The 21,415-nt window shown below is 44.8% G+C and overlaps 1 protein-coding gene across 1 annotated transcript in view; it reads right to left on the bottom strand.

The window, feature by feature from the left end:
* Positions 1-21,415, bottom strand: part of CTNND2 (catenin delta 2) — a 303,251-nt gene that overhangs the window by 55,165 nt on the left and 226,671 nt on the right. The window contains exon 10 of the mRNA XM_054985091.1: positions 10,182-10,332. Coding sequence (XP_054841066.1) covers positions 10,182-10,332 — 151 coding nt within the window. The remainder of the gene's footprint in view (positions 1-10,181; positions 10,333-21,415) is intronic.

A 21,415-nucleotide genomic window follows, 5' to 3' on the forward strand; every position in this document is an offset into this window, starting at 1 on the left:
TACAGTGAAGCCTCCCGCCATTAGCATTCCACACCCTGGGAAACTCTTACAGGATGACTCAGCTCAACCCCACCCCTCCTGAGTAGATACAAATGACCTACATCTTTTCCACACTGTGACACTGAGAGATCTTCGTCTTTTGGTGCTACACCTCTGAAGATGCCAACCGCAGCTGCTGGCGAAACGTCAGGAACTACAATGCCAAGACCACGGCAATACAGCCCAGAAAACCCACAACAACCATCGTTCTCCGGCCGTGAAAGCCTTCGACACGACAATTATTCTCATATCTTTGCAATGTACAGAAAAGGGAGTTGGGGAGCAGGGACATGGAAGGAAATCAGTCAGAAGATTGCATGACATGGTTTCACCAGAAGTGGCCTAACTTAGTTCCCTGGTGGCAATTTTAAACATTATTTTTCTCTTTCATTGTATTTCTTCTATGTTATTTTTCCTGCTGCTGGCAGGAAACAGGAGATGGCATTGGGGAACGCCCTGCTCCCAGTGGGAAACTGGCAAGCTTGCATCAGAATGATACAGTGCTTTGCGCATAGAGTTGCCAGGTCCCCTGAGTCCCCCGGCGGGAGCCTGGGAGCCTGGCACTTACCCTGCATAGGCTTTAGACGTCATCACATGGGTCAAAGGGTGGCCCGGGAGTGCTCCCGCACTCACCAAAGGGCTGAATCCCCCCCTCCGTGGGCCCAATTTGGCCCGAAATGGGTCCATTTTGGGGTGTGGGAGCACGGCATGGTGGGGTGACAGGGTGCACCGCGCCACCTGGGGATGCGCCGTGCCACTGGGGGGGGGCACACCCCTCCACTGGCCAGGTAAGTGGGGGCAGGGGAAGGAGGTGAGAGCAGGGGATCCTCTGCCCTGGGTGGGAGAATTGCAAGCATATTTGCGCAACATGTTCCAATTGGCAGAAATCGGGATCTGGAATGTTCAGCACTAGCACACACATGTAAAGTTTAGTTTAGAGTAATATCTGCAGCAACTAATGGTGTTAACGTCCTCTGTGACTGGGCAGTCATTTTGTTCCCATCCACAAAAGTGCCTCAGTGCATAGTGACTACCTTGTACAAAAAGATGCTACTATGATTTGGGCCAATTCTTGCTAGGTTTAACAGTCACATGCAGCAGCCAGCCTCACATGGAGATGTACATTCTTCCCTCCACACTGCAGTGACACTGACGTATGCTCCATGTGTAACCCTTGGTCCACTAGAGGGCGTTAAAGAGTTGAGGTAAAAAAAAAAAGGCGCAATTTTCTGAGAGACTGGAGGGCCTGAAACTGCAGGCAGAAACACTCTCACCTCAGAAGCGCTCCTTTCTATGAACACTCTCTATTAGTGTTTTAGACTCCTGTAAAGAACAGAAGACATTTCAATGCAGAGCACAGCTACACGTTGTTGCATTTCAACGGATTGCCTAGACAGAAGTCAGAATGAAAGACTGAGACCTGGGCCTGCTCGAGTAAAACTGGCCTGATTTGTTACATGATTGTATGTGCTTTATTACGGTTTCTCAAATAAGATGGCCCCCTCCCCAGCAAATTGATTTATTATTATTTTTATAAATGCAAATATCACAAGGTGGGATAACAATGTCATAGACATGAGCTCTTACAGTTCTTAATTCTTCTTGCCCTCCATGCATCTGACGAAGAGAACTGTGATTCTCGAAAGCTTATGCTACAATAAAGTTGGTTATATTTGATGTTGCTCCAACTAAACAGGTTATTCATGCAATGTGAGTGGGGGGGGGTCTTATTGGCTGCCCCACTTCAAAATAAACATTGTACCTAAATGCAAATCTGCAACTTCTAATCCAACAAGGGAATCGGCACCTAGAAACTGTCTCCTTGAGCATCTTTCACTCGATGACTAAGGGCAATAATGTTTGGACTGCTTTTTCCCCCTTTAATCATGACAAGATTAATTGTCTAGAAAAACTGGCTATGACTGGCATCCTAACCAGGAACCATGGTATTATGGGATCAGCTTCCAACACTGACAAATGGTGCCGCAATGAGCTGTTGACAACCTCAAATTCTGTGATACCGAGCTGGAATTTATATGCTGCAGCAAAACAGTAAGATTTAGAAATGGATTCTAAAACCAATATTCAGTTTTGTGGCATTCGTGTCCCTTTATCTTGATCCCATCCTTCAGTGGCCTCAGGACAGTTATTTATTTTCTCCCTCTTCATTTTATCCTTACAATGACCTTGTGGGGTAGGGAGAGAGAGAAGCTGGTCTAAGGTGACCTATGAGATGAATGGGGATTGTTCTTCATCGTTTGCTAGGGTTGCCATTTGCCCACTTATAGGGGGTAAAACCCAGCTGTCACTCCCCGACTCCTGCTGGTGCTCAATGGGGCAGCAGAGGAAAAATTGAGGGGAGGGGAGACATTAAGTAACATGGTGATGTCACTTGTGGCCTGAATTTGGAACTTTCCCAATCACTTACAGCCTTGTGTGACATGGTGACATCACTTCCGGGTTCTTAGCCAGAAGTGATGTCATGGCATTGCATGACAAGGTTTTGAAAATCTCTGTCCCCCAAATGCTCCTGCTGCAATTTGGAGCTGGGCTGTCCATAAATAAACTTCCATAACAGCAGCTTAAAACAACTGCATCACACATTAATATATGACTCCCATACATATGTTAATTGGAATGATTACATCTGCCTCCATGGTGAACTACCACACCATGTAAACCCTTGAATGCACGAAGTTGCCTTATCCTGAATCAGACCCTGAGTCTATTGTCTAACCTGACGTGTTATGGGGCAGTCCCCAAGGGTCTCAAGTAGAACCTGGAGATTGAACCTGGGAGGAGACAGCTACATAAAGGAGGGTCTTATTCAAACATCAGTGCTTTAAAATTACAGCCTATTGAAGCGAAAACAATTTATACATCAAACTTTCTTCTACTGTAGCAATATCACTACATTTCTAAAATTAATAGATCTGCCTTTTAAAACCACACCCAACGGCAATTTTTTAAAGCTACTGAGCAAATCAATCCTTTAGTAAAACAGAACAGAGAGGGGAAAAATGATATGCTATAATACTGTTACAGAAGAAAATTCATGAAAAATGTCTACCAACACAGATCATTGCATAAATATTTATTATTATTTATTTTTACTACTCTCTATTGAAGGGAGTAATTTATTCGGCGTTCACTGCCAACAGCTTTCTCAAATACTTGCAACATTGGGGTATTTTTATTTTTGTTATTAAACAGAAGTCAGCATTGAACGCTGCTGTATTGGGTTGGAGCCAGTGCAAAATTTCCTCTTGCACAAGAGGAAATGCAAGAAAAAGTCTGTTTGCCGCTTGTGCTAACTCAAATTCATTGTATCCCCTCTTGCATTTCTGCTTCTTCCAACCGTTTTCTGGGCAGTATAATATATAAGGGAGGAAAGTGCGAGCTGTTGCAAAAGATCTCACACATGCAGAAGTGTGCTGTTTATGTTTCTGCTTGCACATCGCTGTGCCAGTGTTTATGCAAATGTTATTTTATTATACATATTATAAAACTTCTGTTTGTACATTTTCATCTAAAAGTTTACCTAGGATTTTTAGCTAATGAACTAAGCAACAAGGAGTACATTTCTGGTCATGATGAACACAGTTATGCATTTTGTATGGTTTGAAACAATACGACTGAGATGTACATAACTTCAGTTCTGCATTTCTGATCTCACTGGCACTTCGCTTATTTGCATAAAAGCATTATCATTAATAGAATATTATGCCAGACAGTTACGGGTTTTTAGTTACCCAACAGGGTGTTCTCGTGCAGGGTCACTCCGGTCAAAGAAAATCTGGGGTCTCCTGGAATAACTCTGCATTAGAATGCATTCCAAATGGCTTGGATTTTCGTATGCTTGTGGGCCAACTCTTGAAAACATTGTTTAGGGTACCATGTCAATATTGACGTCTAACGGTTCTCATTTTTGAAAGCTGAGGGCACTGAATTATATTTAAGAACAATTGGTATTAATTACCATTAAAATCAGCATTCATTTATAAAATATTGGATACAGTTGCTTTTCCAAAAGATATATAATATCTTAAAAGGGAACCACACCAGCACATCTCTAAGTAGCAAAGCTGTTTTATATGGAAATTTAAAAATTCAACAATTGCTTTAAATTGTTCAATCCATGTAATTTAACTGATGCATTGAGTTCGTATCACACCATTATATTAAGAAACAAAGTGAAGATTCAAGTCTATTTTTTATCAGTTCCACACCAGGGATTTAAGGAGAAGAGTTTGATGCCCATCAGGTATGGTATAATTTCTGGACTTGATAACATTTGAAGTAATTTCTCAAATGACAGAAACAGATTATGTGGTCATGCAATAAAAGTATGTATTTTGTCCTAGATAGTTTAAAGTCATTAAACAGATCTATGAATTGACTGTGAAACTGGCTAAATTATATGTTACGTTGGTCTAGATTACCCTCTCTGGACCTATGAAAATCCATCCACAGCACTAGTGCATAGTGGGGGGTGGGGGGTTGTGTGTGGTGACTGGGGAAGCCCACAGCAGTAGAATCAGTCTTTGACTCACTCGGGGAAGAAATTTTGAAGGAAAGTAATCTATATAGACCAGACACTCTATTTTACAGGAGTGAACAGAGAGAACTTTTTCTTCCTCTCCCGTAATACTAAAATGAGGGGGCTCCCAATGAAACAGTTGGACAACAGATTCAGAAGCAAATACTTCCTTTCTCAAAGAATGATTAAATTGTGGAACTGGATGCCAGTGGATACAGTGATAGCCATCAGCCTAGCCCCCTTAAATGGCTACCAGCCATAGCTACTGAGGAGAATGGCTGAATACCAGTGCTAAGAGCCAGGCAGCATATGGGGAAGGTCTTGGCCTCCCTGCTCTGTTTTGTTGGTCCTCCAGGGCAACTGAATGGCTGAGTGAAACAGGATGCTGGACTAAATGAATCACTGGTCTGACCCACCAAGGTTTTTCTTATGTAGAAGAAAGCAGATGGAACTATAGCAGAAGAAGAGATTTAGGACAAACAAACATTTTCAAGGATGAGGATACTGCAGGGCTTTGCTTGATACTGGGTGACAAATAATCCTTTACAGGACTGGATGTGGACAGTAGGATTGCCAGTCCCCCGATTCTCAGCCTCTAGCTCTGGTTTCCTCTGAATGGCAGTGGGGGAACATGGAACTGAGCATATGGCATGATGTTACTTCCAGGGAAAATCTGAAGTGATATCATGCCTTTCTAGGAACCACCAGAAACTCTATGGGAAAACAAGTTTTATCGTAGAATTTCCAATGATTCCTAGAGAGATGTGACATCAGGCTACCACTGACGGTTGCCCTACCATATCCCCAGTACCCTAGGAGAAGAAGTAGGGTGTTCGATATATTGTCGAAGGCTTTCATGGCCGGAGAATGATGGCTGTTGTAGATTTTCTGGGTTGTATTGGGCTTCAGGTGATACAGCCCGGGAAATCCACAACAACCACCGAAGTAGGGTGTTCATTAAGTAGGGTTGCCAAGCTCCCTTAAAATCAAGATACAGCAAAGGATTGTTCATCTGTTGAAATCGTGGCTTATAAAAAGGGAAAAAAGAAGGAACAAACATTCCCACATTAGGGAAAAGTGACAGACTTGGAAACAGAAGACTCATCATTCAACCCACATCACACGGATATTATTTTTGGCTGACTTGGGAAACCGGTAATGCAGCCAACCCTTCTTCAGTTTGATACTAGTGCTTTAAGTTTTTAATGGATTGCTTTAATATTTGGGGTTTTTAAATAACAATTTGTAAGATTCAATGTTAGAGGAAAGGCTGCACAGGCATTTCCAAACGAATAAATGCAAAAGGCCTCTTGTTTTTATAGCAGTATATACTAATCTCCCGTACATTATTCAAAACGTGTTTGCATCCTAAATATCTTTGCTATAATATGATCTCCATTTCCTACAGAATTCTTATTGCTTCAGGTACCGAGAAAGCAATCATATAAATAATATGACATCATTTACAGGTCCTTCCTACAAAATCATTAACGGTTGGCAGAGAGAACCCGCTGAGACTCTAGAAGCAGCAAATCAGCCAGAGGTACATGTGGGGGGGGGGGGGTCAGGCTATCTCACAGTCTTTAAGGTCAAACGATAGGACAAGCAGCATACTAAAGGTAGCAGCAAGGACAACAGACTAGCAAGACCATCTGAGTGTTTATTTATATTTTATACCTCGTGTGCACCTTCTGAATATGTTTGGGATGACCTATTAAATTAAATAAGCCAGTGAGCAGGATCTGAGTGTGTGTGTGTGTCAAAGTCTAGGGATACTGTGGAAAAGACGTGTACATTTTTAATTTAGTTTTGGAGTGATAAAAAAGGAAAGAATATATTTATGAGGAGGGATTTGTAGGGCTATTTTGGTTTTCAAGTTTGTAAGATTACCTTCGACCCAAGATTAAGGCTGTTTTCATGCCGCTTACCAGCCTCAGAACATCACGCCAAGCTCCTGGAATGACAGCGTCTTCCTGGCGTGATTTTGCGCGAGAACTGCAGTTCTTGCACGAAATTGCACCAGGAAGATGCTGCCGTTCCAGGAGCTTGGTGCAATGTTTCGTGGCCGGTAAGCAGCATGAAAACAGCCGAATTTTACCTAGAGAGCAAGAAGAAAGGGGGTTAAAGTTTTATTTTATACTCCCATAAATCTTTTTGGTGGAATACCTCGGGGCTTCCCTCCCCCGCTTAAAGGATTTTCTGCACTGTGTTACGTATGTGAAGCCTGACAGGGAGCAAGGCAAAAGAAAAGAAATAGATACTGACTCAGATTAAACCCTAGACAGTATTGACTAATATATTTTGAACTTCCTTCAAACAAGTATCTACATATCATACATTTCAACACTAACACCTTCTGGCATCCTTGCAGTCTGTAAATTTGTATCAATTTAACAATCCAAAGATTAAGCTGTCTTCCAGGTCTATTACATCTCAATAAAACACACTGTTCTCTTTAAATTCATGCAGCATGTACACAAAATATTATGAAATGATCACTTCAAAACAAACAGGGACTTTGCTTAACACGAGCTTTGGCTCTCCCAAGCATACAAATCTATAGCTGGTGAAGATGTGGCATTGCTGAACGAATGCAACGGAGCACCAATTATCTCCTGCATGCTCCTCACATCCGTCAGGTTGGTTTTGAATTAAACATGAACGGTCCTCGGCAACTTCCTGGATTTGCACTGCTTAGCTGCATGAATATATAGACCAGTCATATTCTATTTTTTAGAAAGCTATTATTAAAAAATATAAATTGTTTCCCATAATGGTTCTTAAGTGCATTCTTGGCTGTCATAGCCCAAGACCTGGACTCAGATACACCTACATCTGAAGAGGAGCCCATATGACATCAAGTTGATGGAGATCCCAGGTATTAGAGGTAGCTGCCAGGGAAGCCCTTCCAGAAGAGACCTCTGCAGGTGAGGAGGGAAAGCAATCCTCAGGCACTATGCTCTCCTGTCACCTGCTCTTGAGAATGCTGTCTGAGGTGGATAACTTCTTCCTCCCAAATCCTGGTATTCCACATTCACGTCCACACTAATCCTAGAAGTATGGATTTCACAAGACCTTCCAATGTTGCCTGAAGCCATGCCTCAAAGCGTTATTCTTTCAGGGAGTCAGGCTCAAGAACACAACTTCCCTGTAACAACTGTTAATCCCCCAATAGGCTGCTGAAGATTGCTGGAGCACGACTCCAGGCTATCAGCTCTCTGGCCTAGACTTTGTTTAGATAGCTTCTTGAATGTCTATATTCAGTCACAGGAGAATTAAAGCCAGGCAACTGTCAATACAAACAACCTCTTATGTTTTAAATGTGGTGTCAGAAGGTCTCCTTTTAGGGAGAGGGGAGAATTTCAGACTGTATTTATTGTGATGGCCCACAAAAAAGTGCTTTTAGACAACAAACTCCAGCAATAAGATTTATAACATGGATCTAATGGAAGATGAATGAAAACAGACTTTTCCTTTTCTTGGTGAAAATTCACAGCCTTGTGCTGACAGGTCACTACTTGCACAAGAATCAAAAAATATCCCTTGAATCAAAATGTCCTCATCCCCCTCCCCCACCACCCACCCCAAACTTTAACAGAGCCAGAGGGGAGAATCTACTATTCTCAACTGAATTTGCTAAGACAGCATACATATAACACTGCAGTTTCAAATCTTACTGCAAAAACAAAGAAATACTAATGCGGAGGGCAGCTGTAGTAAGATTAACACCCAATTCACATGCCATTCACTACAATGTAGATGTAGTTGAATATGGTACTATTTAGCAGCGTTGACTTGTGATAATGCCATTTTAATCTCTCCCCCTATTGTTTTGCTTATACTTTCCTCAGACTCTTCCCAACTGCAGTATCTAGCATATGAGCTAAACCAAAGATGCGCAGTGCCAGGTGTACCAGGCCAAACCACCTCTCCAAAATGTATAAACGTACTGGATAACAGTAGAGATGGGCATGAACCTGAATATAACCCCAAAATACCCATGAACCAGCCTGGTTTGTGGTTTGCAAACCAGTGGTTCGTGGAAGCTCGTTTCCACGAAATTCCACAAACTGGTCTACTAGTTCGTATTAAAAGCAGTTTAAATGGCCATTTCCCTGAGGAAACGGCCATTTAAACTTTTTTCTGCCCCTTGCAAGCAGCAGGTCCCTTTAAACTATTAGCTGGCAGGTGGCGGGGGGGATCCCCCCTCACCGTCTGCCAGCTGATAGTTTAAAGGTAAGTGTGGGGCTGAGGCTGGCGGGGGGGGGGTGGAGGGCTGTGGCTGGGGGCTGGGGGAGGTGAGAGGCTGGGGTTTGTGGGCCGTTTAAAGGATTCCACCTCGCCGCCTGCCTGCTAATAGTTTAAAGGGACCTGCCACTTGCAAGTGGCAGGAAAGGACCCTTTAAACAATCAAATGCCCCTTTCCCTGCTGCTAAGTAGCCAGAAAGGGGCATTTAAACCCCACGAACCATGAACTGGTTCGCGAACTTGCCCCAGTTTGTGGGAGTTTGTGGTTCCTAGTTTGTGGCAACCCACAAACCACGAACTGCATGGTTCAGTTTTTTTGTGGTTCATGCCCATCTCTAGATAACAGTCAGAGGTCATATACTGGGGTGGATCCTACCACTACCCTTCCACTCCACTGAACAAAGTTTGAAGACTTCCTCCAACCTAAATAGCCTTCTCATAACTTAAGAGGCTCTTCTGTTGAATGAAGAGGCACTTAAGTTGTAGGAAGGCTTAGAGGATGGTTGGCTCCACCACAGTATCTATAACATGGAACAGAAATGTAACCACAACTGAGATCAAATCTTTCAGTTCAAGAGCTAAATTTATACTGTCTGTATGCTCACCATGTACAATTCCCAGCAATCAATAGGAGGCTGGTAAACATGCCCCTTTTATACAACAATTTTATGAGCATTCTGACCCAAATCACGCAACTATCACTAGATGCAAATTCATCTATACAGAGCATTCATTTCTCGGTTAGCTGTGATACAAATGGCATGAAGGGTAAAAGGGATCCAACCTTGGCATCTTGCCAGGACAATCAACGTAATCTTTTTTTAACACCAAGTCCAAACTACAAATGTTCTCTCTCTCTCTCTCTCTCTCTCTCACACACACACACACACACACACAATTTCTCCCAAGAGGATACATTATCTGAAAAATGGATTAACTACAGGCAGCTCTAATTGTCTTAGAATCCTTTTAACCCTTTATTCAGAACCCTGCAAAATAAAGTCACAGTGTGTACTCAGCCCTCCGAAAGAGAACTTCTCCTACACCTTTAAAACTTTAATGTGGAGAATTATGTAAGACTGGCGCAAACCTTCCTTAGAAGAGATATATAATGAGTGGAAGAGATCAAGGCAAAAACTTTTCTTCAGTAGGCTGAGGTCAAAAAGCTTTAGGCACCCATGACACATTTTTAAATGGACGCAAATATTTCCAGGAACATTCTAATGCTAGAAGATATTTAAAGTTTTGAAGAACTTCATCTAAGCATCATGCATTTAAAGTTTGCCAGAAGGAGACAAAAATAGTGTTTTCAGATCAAATGTTATTTTTTAAAAAATGTCTGGAAAGCACTTACCTATTAGCTCTTTATTTCGAACATCTAAGGCCATATTCCGTAAAGCTGTTGCAACCGCACATACTACCCGGTCATTGTCTATTCGAAGCAGCTCCACCAGTATTGGCAGGCCTTTTTCTTTCCGGACGGCAGCGCGGATGTATATTGACCACTGTAAAGAGATATGACAGGAAGGAGAATGAAAAAGTAAGCAGGGGGCCTAGAAACAAAAAAAAGGTGTTTGTTACAGAGGTCAGAGCTTAGAGGAAGACAATTATATTTTCTTGATTGCAGCAACTGCCAATGAGAAATTAATAGACGTGTTTCTAACTGTCCCCTTGATCTTCAAGCACTCCATCGTTTGCACAGGTGACTAGAAAGTGACAATTGCTGATTTTAAAATCATTTAGATAATCTGGCACAAACTTAATTTCTACTTTGGAAATGTGTTAATTTGTCACAGTACCTGCTTGCCCCTGTTGATGGAAAGTGCAGAAATAAGAGTCCCAGTCTTTGATCTACGGGAACAGGCAGCAGGCAATTTTTGCTCTGGCTTCTCTTCCCTGTAGTTACCTTGATGGTGATCTTATGAAAGTTAATGCTAACCAGAATCACCATCAACTTGTATCTGAAGAATGATATTACACAGATCATTTTACAGGCTTCTTGTAAGGATTACTTAGAGTAAGAGCCATGCTTTGAACCCTTTGGAGAAAGTACCATTATAATATTAGGCAACCTTCAGATTCTGATGTTATAATTTGCTTCTTATGGGAAGTTAAAGTGAAATGCATTGTACAATCTTTTCTTTTTAAACCTAAATAGTTCTATAGCGGAATAGAAACTATGTGCATGTAGGGAACAAACGTAAAATTAAGATTAGAAAATCAGCAGCACTGCGATGCATTTAACGTTTTGTTCTATGACATTTATAAGCTTAGTCAACACACACAAGGAATGAGCCCATTTGTCCTTGGTGGTGGCTAGAGATCTTCTGGAATTACAATTGATCTCTAGGCCATAGAGAACAGTTCCCCAGGGAAAATGGTTGCTTTGGAGGATGACCTTTATGGCATTACTAGAAACAAAGCCCGTTGTGGGAAAAATACAACGGGCTCTAGAAAGGGGAGAGTGGGCAGGCAGACATTCCTTCCTCCTCCGTCACTGATCCGGGGCAGTGAAGGAGTGGGGTGAGCATTGCCACCTGCTCCACACCTGATCTCAGCAACAGGAAGGGGTGGTGGACTTTGCTACCTGCTGCATGTCTGATACAGGCCGGGTAAAGGGGGGCAGGCTTGCCACTTGCTCCACTCCTGATCCCAGACAGGTGAAGGGAAAATGGGCATTGCCTTCTGCTCTGTGCCTGATTACGGCTAGGTGAAAGGGGGGGGTGGGCATTGCCACCTGTTCCTTGCTGGGTGAAGGGAGGAGCGAGCACTACCTTCTGCTCCACGCCTGATCCTAACAGGTGAAGGTGGGAGGTGGGCTTTGCTAAGTGCTCTGCTACTGATCCCAACTGGGTGAAGGGGGTGTGGGCATTGCCTCCTGCTCTGTGCCTGATCCCACCCAGGTGAAGGCACTGGGCAGGCATTGGCACCTGCTCCACTCCTGCTCTCAGCTGGGTGAAGGGGGCAGGCATTGCCATCTGCTCTGCTCCTGATCCCACTTGGGTGAAGGGGGGTGGGCAATGCCACCTGCTCCACTCTTAATACCAGCTGGGTTACAGTGGGGGGTGGGCATTGCCCCTTGCTCCGCTCCTAATGCTAGCTGTGATAAGGAGAGGGTGGACACTGCCACCTGCTAACTCCTAATACCAGCTGGGTTAAGGTGGGGGCTGGGCATTGCCACCTGCTCCGCTCCTAATACCAGTTGAGTTAAGATGGGAGTGTGTGCATTGCCACTTGCACCACTACTAATGCCAGTTGTGATAAGGTGGGGGTGGGCATTGCCACCTGCTCCACTCCTAATACTAGCTGGATTAAGGAGGGGGGCAGGCATTGCCACCTGCTCCGCACCTAATACCAGCTGGGTTAAGGTGGGGGGTGGGAACTGCTACCAGCTCCGCTCCTAATAACAGCGGGGTTAAGGGGGAGAGTGGGCATATCGACCTGCTCTGATCCTGATCTCAGCTGCGTGAAGGGGGGGATTGCCACCTCCTCTGCTCCAAATATCAGCTGGGTTAATGCAGGGGGCAGGCATTGCTACCTGCTCCGCTCCTAATACCAGCTGGTTTAAGGCAAGGGGTGGGCATTGCCACCTGCTCTGTTCCTAATACCAGTTGGGTTAAGGTGGGGTGGTGGGCATTGCCAGCTGCTCCACTCCTAATACTAGCTGCCTGAAGGGGGTGGGCACTGGTACCTGCTCTAGTACTAATACCAGCTGGGTTAAGGTGGTGGTGGACATTACCACCTGTTCCACTCCTAATACCAGCTGGGTTAAGGTGGAGGGTGAGCAATGCCACCTGCTCTGCACCAAATACCAGCTAGGTTAAGGTGTGTGTAGGTCATTGCCACCTGCTCTGCGCCTGTTCCCTGCCTGGGCTTCCCAGGGAACAGGTTTCTGGAGCAATATGTTGAGTTACCTAGGCTTTCCTCTGCGGCAGTGCCCTCTCGTGGTGCACCAGGGTATAAAGTGAATCTTCTGAAACATACTTACTCAGTTATATAGTAAGATGCCCTGCTAAGGTTCCTCCGTCCCTGACCTGGGTAGCCCAGGTGAGCCTGATCTCATCAGAGCTCAGCAGTTAAGTAGTGTCGGCCTTGGTTAGTAATTGGATGGGAGACCTCCAACGAAGGCCAGGATTGCAAAGGCAGGCAATGGCAAACCATATCTGTTAGCCTCTTGCCATGAAAACTCCATCGGGGTTATCATGAGTCAGCTATGACTTGGGGGCATTCTCCAACGCCACCAAGGTCTCCCCCAAACGCCACTCTCTCCAGGCTGCACCCCCCAAATCTCCAGGAATTTTCCAGCCTGGAGTTGGCAACCATAGTCCCTAACTATAAAAAAATAACAAATTGAAACACATGAAAACAAAATAATGCCCATTATTGAATACAAAGTTCAAACATTTCAAATATGAATCATCACAAAACTCACTGTACAAGACTGTCTTCACAAATGCTCACCTTGCACGCATGCACACACAGAGTATTTAAAAACATTTATACCCCCTCCTTTTCTCCACAAACTCAAGAAGGCTAACAAAACAGCAAGAGCTGCAGGTCACAGGCATCATCAGAGTCCAACTACTTAAGACCAATATTACTTTAAAACACAGATGTAAAAGCCAGCGCATAGGTTTAACTCAGCGGAAACCGCTAACCATCCACCTAACATTCTCTGGAAGAGAACAGTCTTTCATGTGGCAACTGAAATGACCTGCCACACCCACTCTGGTAGGCCAGTCGAGAGGAAGGGACCTAACACAGAGAATGTCCATTATGGTAATGTTGCCACATTTCGCTTGCTGTCCCCCAGCCCAAGGTGGAAATCCCCTGCCTCTACCTGCCATCCCCTAGCCCTGCTCACCTGGCTGGGGGGGCGCAGTACGGGAGTGGGGACAGGCATGTGCACGCATTCCCCCTCCACAGAGGAAACCCTGTGTGCGATGACTGAAAACTGCCCCTTTGAAGACAGTTTTCAGTTTGAACGCGCATGCACACATCACGGCTCCTTCCTTCATCCCAGGATAGTCTCCCTCCTCCCTCCTGCTCATTTTACAGGGGGACGAAGGAAGGAGTCATGGCACATGCGTGTGCACTCAAACTGAAAACTGTCTCCAAAGGGGTGGTTTTCAGTCAATGCATAATGGGATTCCTCTGTGGAGGGAGAGTGTGGGAACATCTGCATGCCTAGTGTTCACATGGGAGGTGAGTGCCCGGCAGTACCCCACCCCCCAGCACCCCCACTTGGGCCCCAGGGGCCCCTGGCAACCCGATGCCACATGGACCATGGTAGGTGAGTGTATCACCAAGAGAAGACTGTCTGAAGAGCATAACTGGTGTACAGCAGTATACCGAGAACTGTGGTCTGAGAGGGTTTGAGGGTCCCAGATCATGGCTTTAAACCACTACTTTGAGTTGGGCCTGGAAGTCAACAGCAACCAACGTTATATATTCCAAGCGGCTGACTTAAGACAGGAGTCTCGCTGCCACATTCTGTTCCAATTGAAACGTCAAGATGTCTTCAAAGACAGACCCATACAGAGCCTATTGTAGTAGTCCAACCTGGAGTTTATAGAAGTGTAGATCAGCTTGGCCAGGACAGCAGGGTCTAAATAAGAGGCTAGCTTATGAACCAGATTTAACTGAAAGAATGTGTGTAATGTTTTGCCTCTAAATAGTTTGGATTTTATTTCTGTTTGTTAATGTGGGATTTTTAAATATTTGTTTGTGAGTTTAAATACAGGCCTCTGAGGAAAGAAGGAGGGGGGATGGATAGATGAATTGAGTCTATTCTGACTGGCTGGTAGCTGTACCTTAGGGGGTGAAGTGAACTGTGTTTTTTTGTCAGTGTGCTGAGAGAAAATATTCATTCTAGTAAAGGCAAGCAAACTATGTAGAGTCTGAGAGCGCCTGTGTCTGTTTCTGACAGAAAGTATTCATTCTGCCACGCTCAGTGAATCTGTGTGGAGTCCTGAAAAATTCTGGCCGAATCAAGCAAACTGTGTAGCCTGAGAGAGAAAGGCAAAATGCATGTGAGCCTGAATCAGTATTTGGGGTAGAGTTGCCAGGTCCCCTGGAACCCAAATTGGGGGACGGGAGGGAGATAGTAATATATAGGTCATACAAACAAAAAAAGGGAAGGTGTTTTTCGAGGTATTCACTTGATTGTGATTCCTGACGTGGCTGGTATCACAATTGGAGGATATTATTAATTCATTGTTAAGCTCTGGGGCTTTTCCCAGGGCGTTGAAGGAAGCCATGGTGAGGCCTCTCTTTAAAAAGCCATGTTTGAACCCCACAGACCCGTCCAGTTACCACCCAGTATCAAACCTCTCGTTCCTGGGAAAGGTGATTGAGTGAGTGGTGGTGGAACAGCTGCAGGCTTTCCTAGAAGAGACTTCTGTCCTGGACCCATACCAGTCCAGTTTCCGTCCGGGCCATGGGATGGAGACAGTGTTGGTCGCCCTCATGGACGATCTCCGCAGACACCTGGATTGAGGCAGGTCGGCACTGCTGATATTGATAAATCTCTCAGCGGTGTTCCACACGGTCGACCATGAGTTGTTGGCCCACTCTCTTGCTGATGTGGGGATCCGAGGGATGGCCTTGCAGTGGCTTGTCTCTTTTCTCCACAGTCGGGGACAGAGGGTAGCGCTGGGGGAGAGGGTGTCCACATGCCATTCGCTGGTATGTGGCACCCTGCAGGGGGCGATACTCTCCCCCCTGTTGTCCAATCTTTATATGCGCCCCCTCGCCCAGCTGGTGCGGAGTTTGGGACTGGGTTGTCACCAGTATACAGATGACACCCAGTTGTATCTGTTGATGGACGGCCGACCTGGCTCTGCCCCGGACGCCCTTTGGAGAGCTTTGGAGGCCGTATCTGGTTGGGTGAAGCAGACCAGACTGAAGTTGAACCCTGTGAAGATAGACGTCCTGTACTTGGGCCTTGGGCTGTCAGATGCGAGGTTCCATCTCCCAGCCTTTGGGAGGGCCCCGTCGGTGCCCATCTCATCGGTTAAAAGTCGTGGCATGATTCTGGATTCCTCCCTGTCTATGGAGACCCAAGTCGCATCTGTTCCCAGTCTGCTTTTTTCCATCTGTGGCAAGCCAGGCGACTTGCCCCCTATCTCCTAGCCCAGGACTTAACGACAGTGATCCATGCAACGGTCACCTCCAGGCTGGACTACTGTAACTCACTCTACGCAGGGCTTTCCTTGGGTCTGATCCGGAAACTACAACAGGTCCAGAATGCTGCTGCTCGTGTTCTGATGGGTGTTCCATACAGGACACATATTACACCAATCCTACAGCAGCTTCACTGGCTCCCTGTGGAATTCTGGATCCATTTCAAGGTGTTGGTTTTAACCTTTAAAGCCCTAAACGGATTGGGACCAGCATACCTGACGGACCGTCTCTCCCAGTATGTGACCCGGAGAGCGCTTCATTCAGCAGGTAAGAACTTACTGGTGATCCCTAGCCCTAGGGAGGCTCGTTTGGCCTCGTTTGACACTCGGGCCCGCCAGGATCTTGTATCATTTCGGCGGGCCTGCAAGACAGAGATGTTCCACCAGGCTTATGGTTGAGGCCAGCGTCAGGACCATCATTGAGCTTCCCACCGGTATCCAGTATTTGAGTACAGCTCATGTGTCTGTTTACCTCCTCTTTGTATGCTGAAGGCAGGAATGTATAGCCAACTATATCAGGTTTTTGTATATATATAATTTTAATTGCTGAATTTTATTGTAGAATTTGCTATGCAATTGTATTTTATTACTGTTTTACCCCGTCCTGAGCCCACTTGTGGGGAGGGCAGGTTAAACACCGAATAAACTGAACTAAACTAAACTTTTGGCCACATGTAATAAATATCCTGGTCTGGTATAAGCCTGGGTAATGTAGACAACACCTGAAGCTCTGTGAGTGTGGAATATATAAGGACTGTTGACTGGGTCCAGGGCCTTCCTGAGGTAAAAGTTTAAGATATCATAAGGAGGAGCTGAACGAAAGGTCCAAAGACAAAGGTTTAAGGGTAAAAACAAATAGCAAATCATTACAAGGTACTCTTAGCGACAGCATTGGCCAGCAAATCCATCGGCAATGCCCCCCAGTCTCTTAACAAGGTCCCCTAGTCTCTTAACAAATGACCCTCCTGGCCCTGCTCTTTGTTCAGCCTTGGTGTTATAACATAACGATCTATTGCAACAATGTACTCATTCTCAGCTTTCATTAAAAAAGAACGTTTCTATCCCTTTTTGTTGCAGAGTTACAAGTATTACAAGTTTTGTTGCAGAGTTACAAGGTACAAGTACAAGCCAGTACTTTCCTTCTTACAATGCCTCAATGAAAATGGCTCAGGACTTACTTTACCCCCAAAATGATAGCTGGGAACTAGTATCAATGGATCGCTACAATGATCTATAATCTATAATGATCAAACTAACTTTTTTTTAAAAGTCCAAAATAAGCCCTCCAGTGGAGGGAAGAGACGGTGATGACAGGGACAAAGGTAAGGAAAATGGTGCTGATGTGGTTGGGACCTTTACAAGTGTACATTTTCCTGTCCACGTGGCATTCAGTGGCACACTGACTGTGGCTTTTCTACAACAGGCCCAATTTGGGAAAGATCACAGCAAAGCAGATGAAAACATGGAAACCAGACAAAGAGAGGATGCCATCATGTGGATGTGTCTGAAAACAAAGCTGCAATAAGGACGCCAAGGGAGAGCAAAACATCCATGCCAAAAGAGGGTGTGCATGAAATACAGAAATAACAATATAGAGTGTGTTGACAGTTTCTACGAAACTGAGTGACTGCCGTTCGTGCCAATTTGGGAGAAAGAATTTTGGCCTTCACAAAGCACAAACGGTAGTGTGGAATGTTCCCCGTGAAAGTCACGCAGCCAAATTATTGCTCATTTGCTAGCATCAAATCCAGACAGCCTGTGCCGTGGAGGTCTTTTAGAGCTGTGCTGTCAATCAAACCTACTGGGTTTCCTAAAGCTAACTGTTTTGTAGAAAATGTCTACTTTTCCTTTAACGCAGTGGGTTTTGCATCAGCTTCCAATATACAGAAAAAAGCAGAGATACACACTCCACGAGCCTTTATCATATAAATGGAAGAGGTGGGAGGGAGCTTTTTGCCCCTTTTCAGGTGTTTGTTCACTCAAAGCCCCCTGCCTCCCAGCTCCTGTTCTAAGAAGTAAAAGTTACATGAATTCCCTTATCTTCTCTGACTTTTACCTCTAGGAAATAAAAGCTGCTGCTCGGGTAGCTGGGCGAGGGGATTTTGAGTGGACAAACAGCAGAAAAGGAAAGGGTTAGAGTGCCGTCCCCCCCATTCCTTGCTCAACCTGAAGCTACCTACTGGGCCCCATTAGGGATCCCATTCCCACGGTGGAGGCAGGCAATGCCCTGCTTTCACCCTCCATCCCCGCTTCCACTTACCTGGCCGGCGAGGGAGGAAGGCACGGGAACGGGCCTCCGGGGTGCACGCCTGGGGCGGTGCGACAAAGCCACTGACATCATCGCCCTGCCCCAAGAGCACTCCTGCGCTTTGCTGCGGGCCAATTTGGGCCCCAAACAAGCCAAATTGGGCCGGTTTGAGACTCAAATTGGCCTGCTGAGAAGCGCAGGAGCACTCCTGTGCCTGCACGGTGACGTCACTGGAAATGACACCATCGGTCATTGTGCAGCCGTGGGAAATAGTTGGAGAGGGGAAGAAGGTAAGAGCCAGATCTCCCCCACTCCTGCCAGGAGGGTAGGGGGACCTAGCAACCTTATGCCCCATGCTCCTGCCTAGAGGTATAAGTGTGTCCTTGGTCTTGTCTAATTGACAGGGGTGTTTTCAGGCAAAGAGTTGGCAGATATTCCTGCCCCAATAGGCACAGTATTTACAATTTCAAATAGTCATTGCAGTGCCTCGATGCCTTGAGAGCCTTTGCTTGATTCTGTCTGTATAAGGAACTGATTCCATTTACTTGCTCTTCTTTTCTATGCTCTCCCAATAGAACTGTGCCAGCCTGCCTGCCAACAGTAGGCGTTTTGCTCATTCTCTCTAATGGCAGGTGGTGCTGATGGGAAGGGGGATATATGTAGCGTCTCTGCAGTAGGTGCCTGTGGGTGAAAGGCGTTGTTTGTACTTTTGGGAAGACAGGCAAGCAGACCAGAAGGCTCTTGCTGAGTTATCCAAAGGACCATATTAGTATTCTGGATTTTGAATTAGTTGGTTAAGAATAAGGAAGCTGGCTCATAAGTCTAAATTAAAATATTGGAGCAGAAATGTCAGAGAAGTTAATATTCATTTGCACAAGTTTGTTGACAAGTGGTCACTTTTTATAGTGGCATGGAATGATAAAAAGTTAGAGATAGTATTCAACACTGTGTATTTTTTAACAGGTAAATCTAGATTAGATTACTGCAATGTACTCTATATGGGGTTGCCCTTAAAAACTGTCTGGAAGCTACAATTGGTACAGAACGCTGCAGCCACAGTGTTGACTGGAGTGGGTCACAGCCACCATATCACTCCAGTCTTGTTCCACTTACACTGGCTCTCAATTTACTTCCAGGCTCAATTGAAGGTGCTGGTATTGACCTTTAAAGCCCTATATGGTTTGGGACCAGCATACCATAAAAACTGGCTTCTTCCATATGAACCTACTTATCCACTCCACTCATCTTCAGAGATCTTGCTTTGGGTGCCCCTACCATCTAAGACTAGACAGGTGGCACCCTAGGAAAAACAGGCCTTCTTGGTCGTGGCACCTAACTTTGGAACTCTCCAGGCAGATTTCTCCCTCTCCCTCTATTGTTCTTGTGCCAGCGGGTGAAGGTTTTTCAATAACTGTTAGGGTCTTAGTGTTATGTGTTTGTATGTTTATGTTTTTGTTGAGTGATTTTAGATATACTTTATTTTAAATTCTGTTTTAATGTTGAAACAGTTTACTGTTTTGATGTTCGCTGCCTTGGGGGCCCTATTTGAATGGAAAGAAGGCATAGAAATGTTTTAAATAAACAATAAAAATAAAATTGTTTACCTTTCTTGTTTAATGATATTTTGTACCTTTTAAAAATTCTGCATTAAATTGTAAAAGAAGCTAAAAGGTTAACACGTACACGGTCATCCATCCTGTTTTATTGGCGAACTTTCATGAATTTCAGACTCCTGAACCTAATGTTTAAAGTTATGGTGGATGGAGGTCTAGATGTCACTTTCAACACAAGTCATCTGTGGTCAGATTGGCTGTCAGAATCAGGTAAGGGGGTAAAACTTCTTTAAGTTTTTATCAAAGGTGTATGTCTGTGTATTATGTTTCAATATAGTGACCTATTCTGAATCTTTTTGGACTCTTGTCTTGTTTGTGGTCTTTTCAGAAGATCACAACAATGATGTATGATGGGTGTATGATGCACCCAAGTCTTCATGCCTCATAATGAATTAGCGCTGGTGGAGAATGCCATCAAGTAGCCGACTTGCAGTGACCCCTGCTGGGGCTTTCAAGACAAGATACTAAGAGAGGTGGTTTGCCATTGCATGGCTCTGCATAGCAACCTTGGTTTTCCTTGGAGGTCTCCCATCTGGGTACTAACCAAGGCCAACCCTGCTTAGCCTCCGAGACCTGGTGAGATCAGCCTTGCCTGGACTATTCAGGTGCCTGGGAAATTTACCGTACAGAAGACAAGAATCTAGGCTACCTTTCAGAGAGAGAAATACAGACCTGCACTCTCCTTTGCCCACTGCCCCAACCCACAAATTCTGCATCAGTCTCTGGTAACACAAGCGATACACACACTTTCTCCATGAGCTCCTGAATAAAGTTTGTGGTCACAGAGTTGCGATACCAGGGATGTAATGCAAGAACAATCTTAAGTGTTCACATATGAACATGTATGTGGAAATGTGAAGTCCTGCGCGGTATGCTCAAACCCTTTGTCATGTCTATGTATCTGTTTGGATTCCAGCCAAAAACATGTAAAGCAACAATTCTCTCACAATTTCCCCACAGCTAGCAACGGTTTTAGCACATCCCCCCCAACAGAATCCAAAAACAAGTTGAGAAACTGTCACTCAGTTGGAATCTCTAGTCTCATCTACGCCCGTGAGCTGTGTAACTGCTATTGGCAGCAAATGTGGGCACCTCTATTAATCATATGAGAAATCTCTGGACACCTCAGCTGTCAATTAGGATATATTTGCAAGCAATTATCCTGGGCTGTCTGCATCACAGGAACATTCGGTTGGGGATGCTACAAGACAGCATCTTCATTCTTCCCCAAGAACTGAGAAATGGAGTCACTCTGGTGTGTCCTGATTATTCTTGCAGTTTGCCTAAAGCCACTGAGAAATATTCCTGGTATTTCTATACTGCAAGTCAATAAGTTTCTATAAGCCTACTGGGAAAAAAAAACATATAAAAGTGAGAACAGAGAAAGGATTTTTTTCTTTTGTTTTAAAAAGAGATCGCTTGCCAATATATTTAATCATCCAGTTACTCCATAAATCAGTGTGACACGGGCATTCAAATAATTGCTCAGCATGGAAAAGGGAGAGATTCCTGTGGGAACAGCTTACTACAATTCAGAGGGAGG

Source organism: Eublepharis macularius, chromosome 7 (assembly GCF_028583425.1).
Source record: "Eublepharis macularius isolate TG4126 chromosome 7, MPM_Emac_v1.0, whole genome shotgun sequence".
Classification (NCBI taxonomy): domain Eukaryota; kingdom Metazoa; phylum Chordata; class Lepidosauria; order Squamata; family Eublepharidae; genus Eublepharis; species Eublepharis macularius.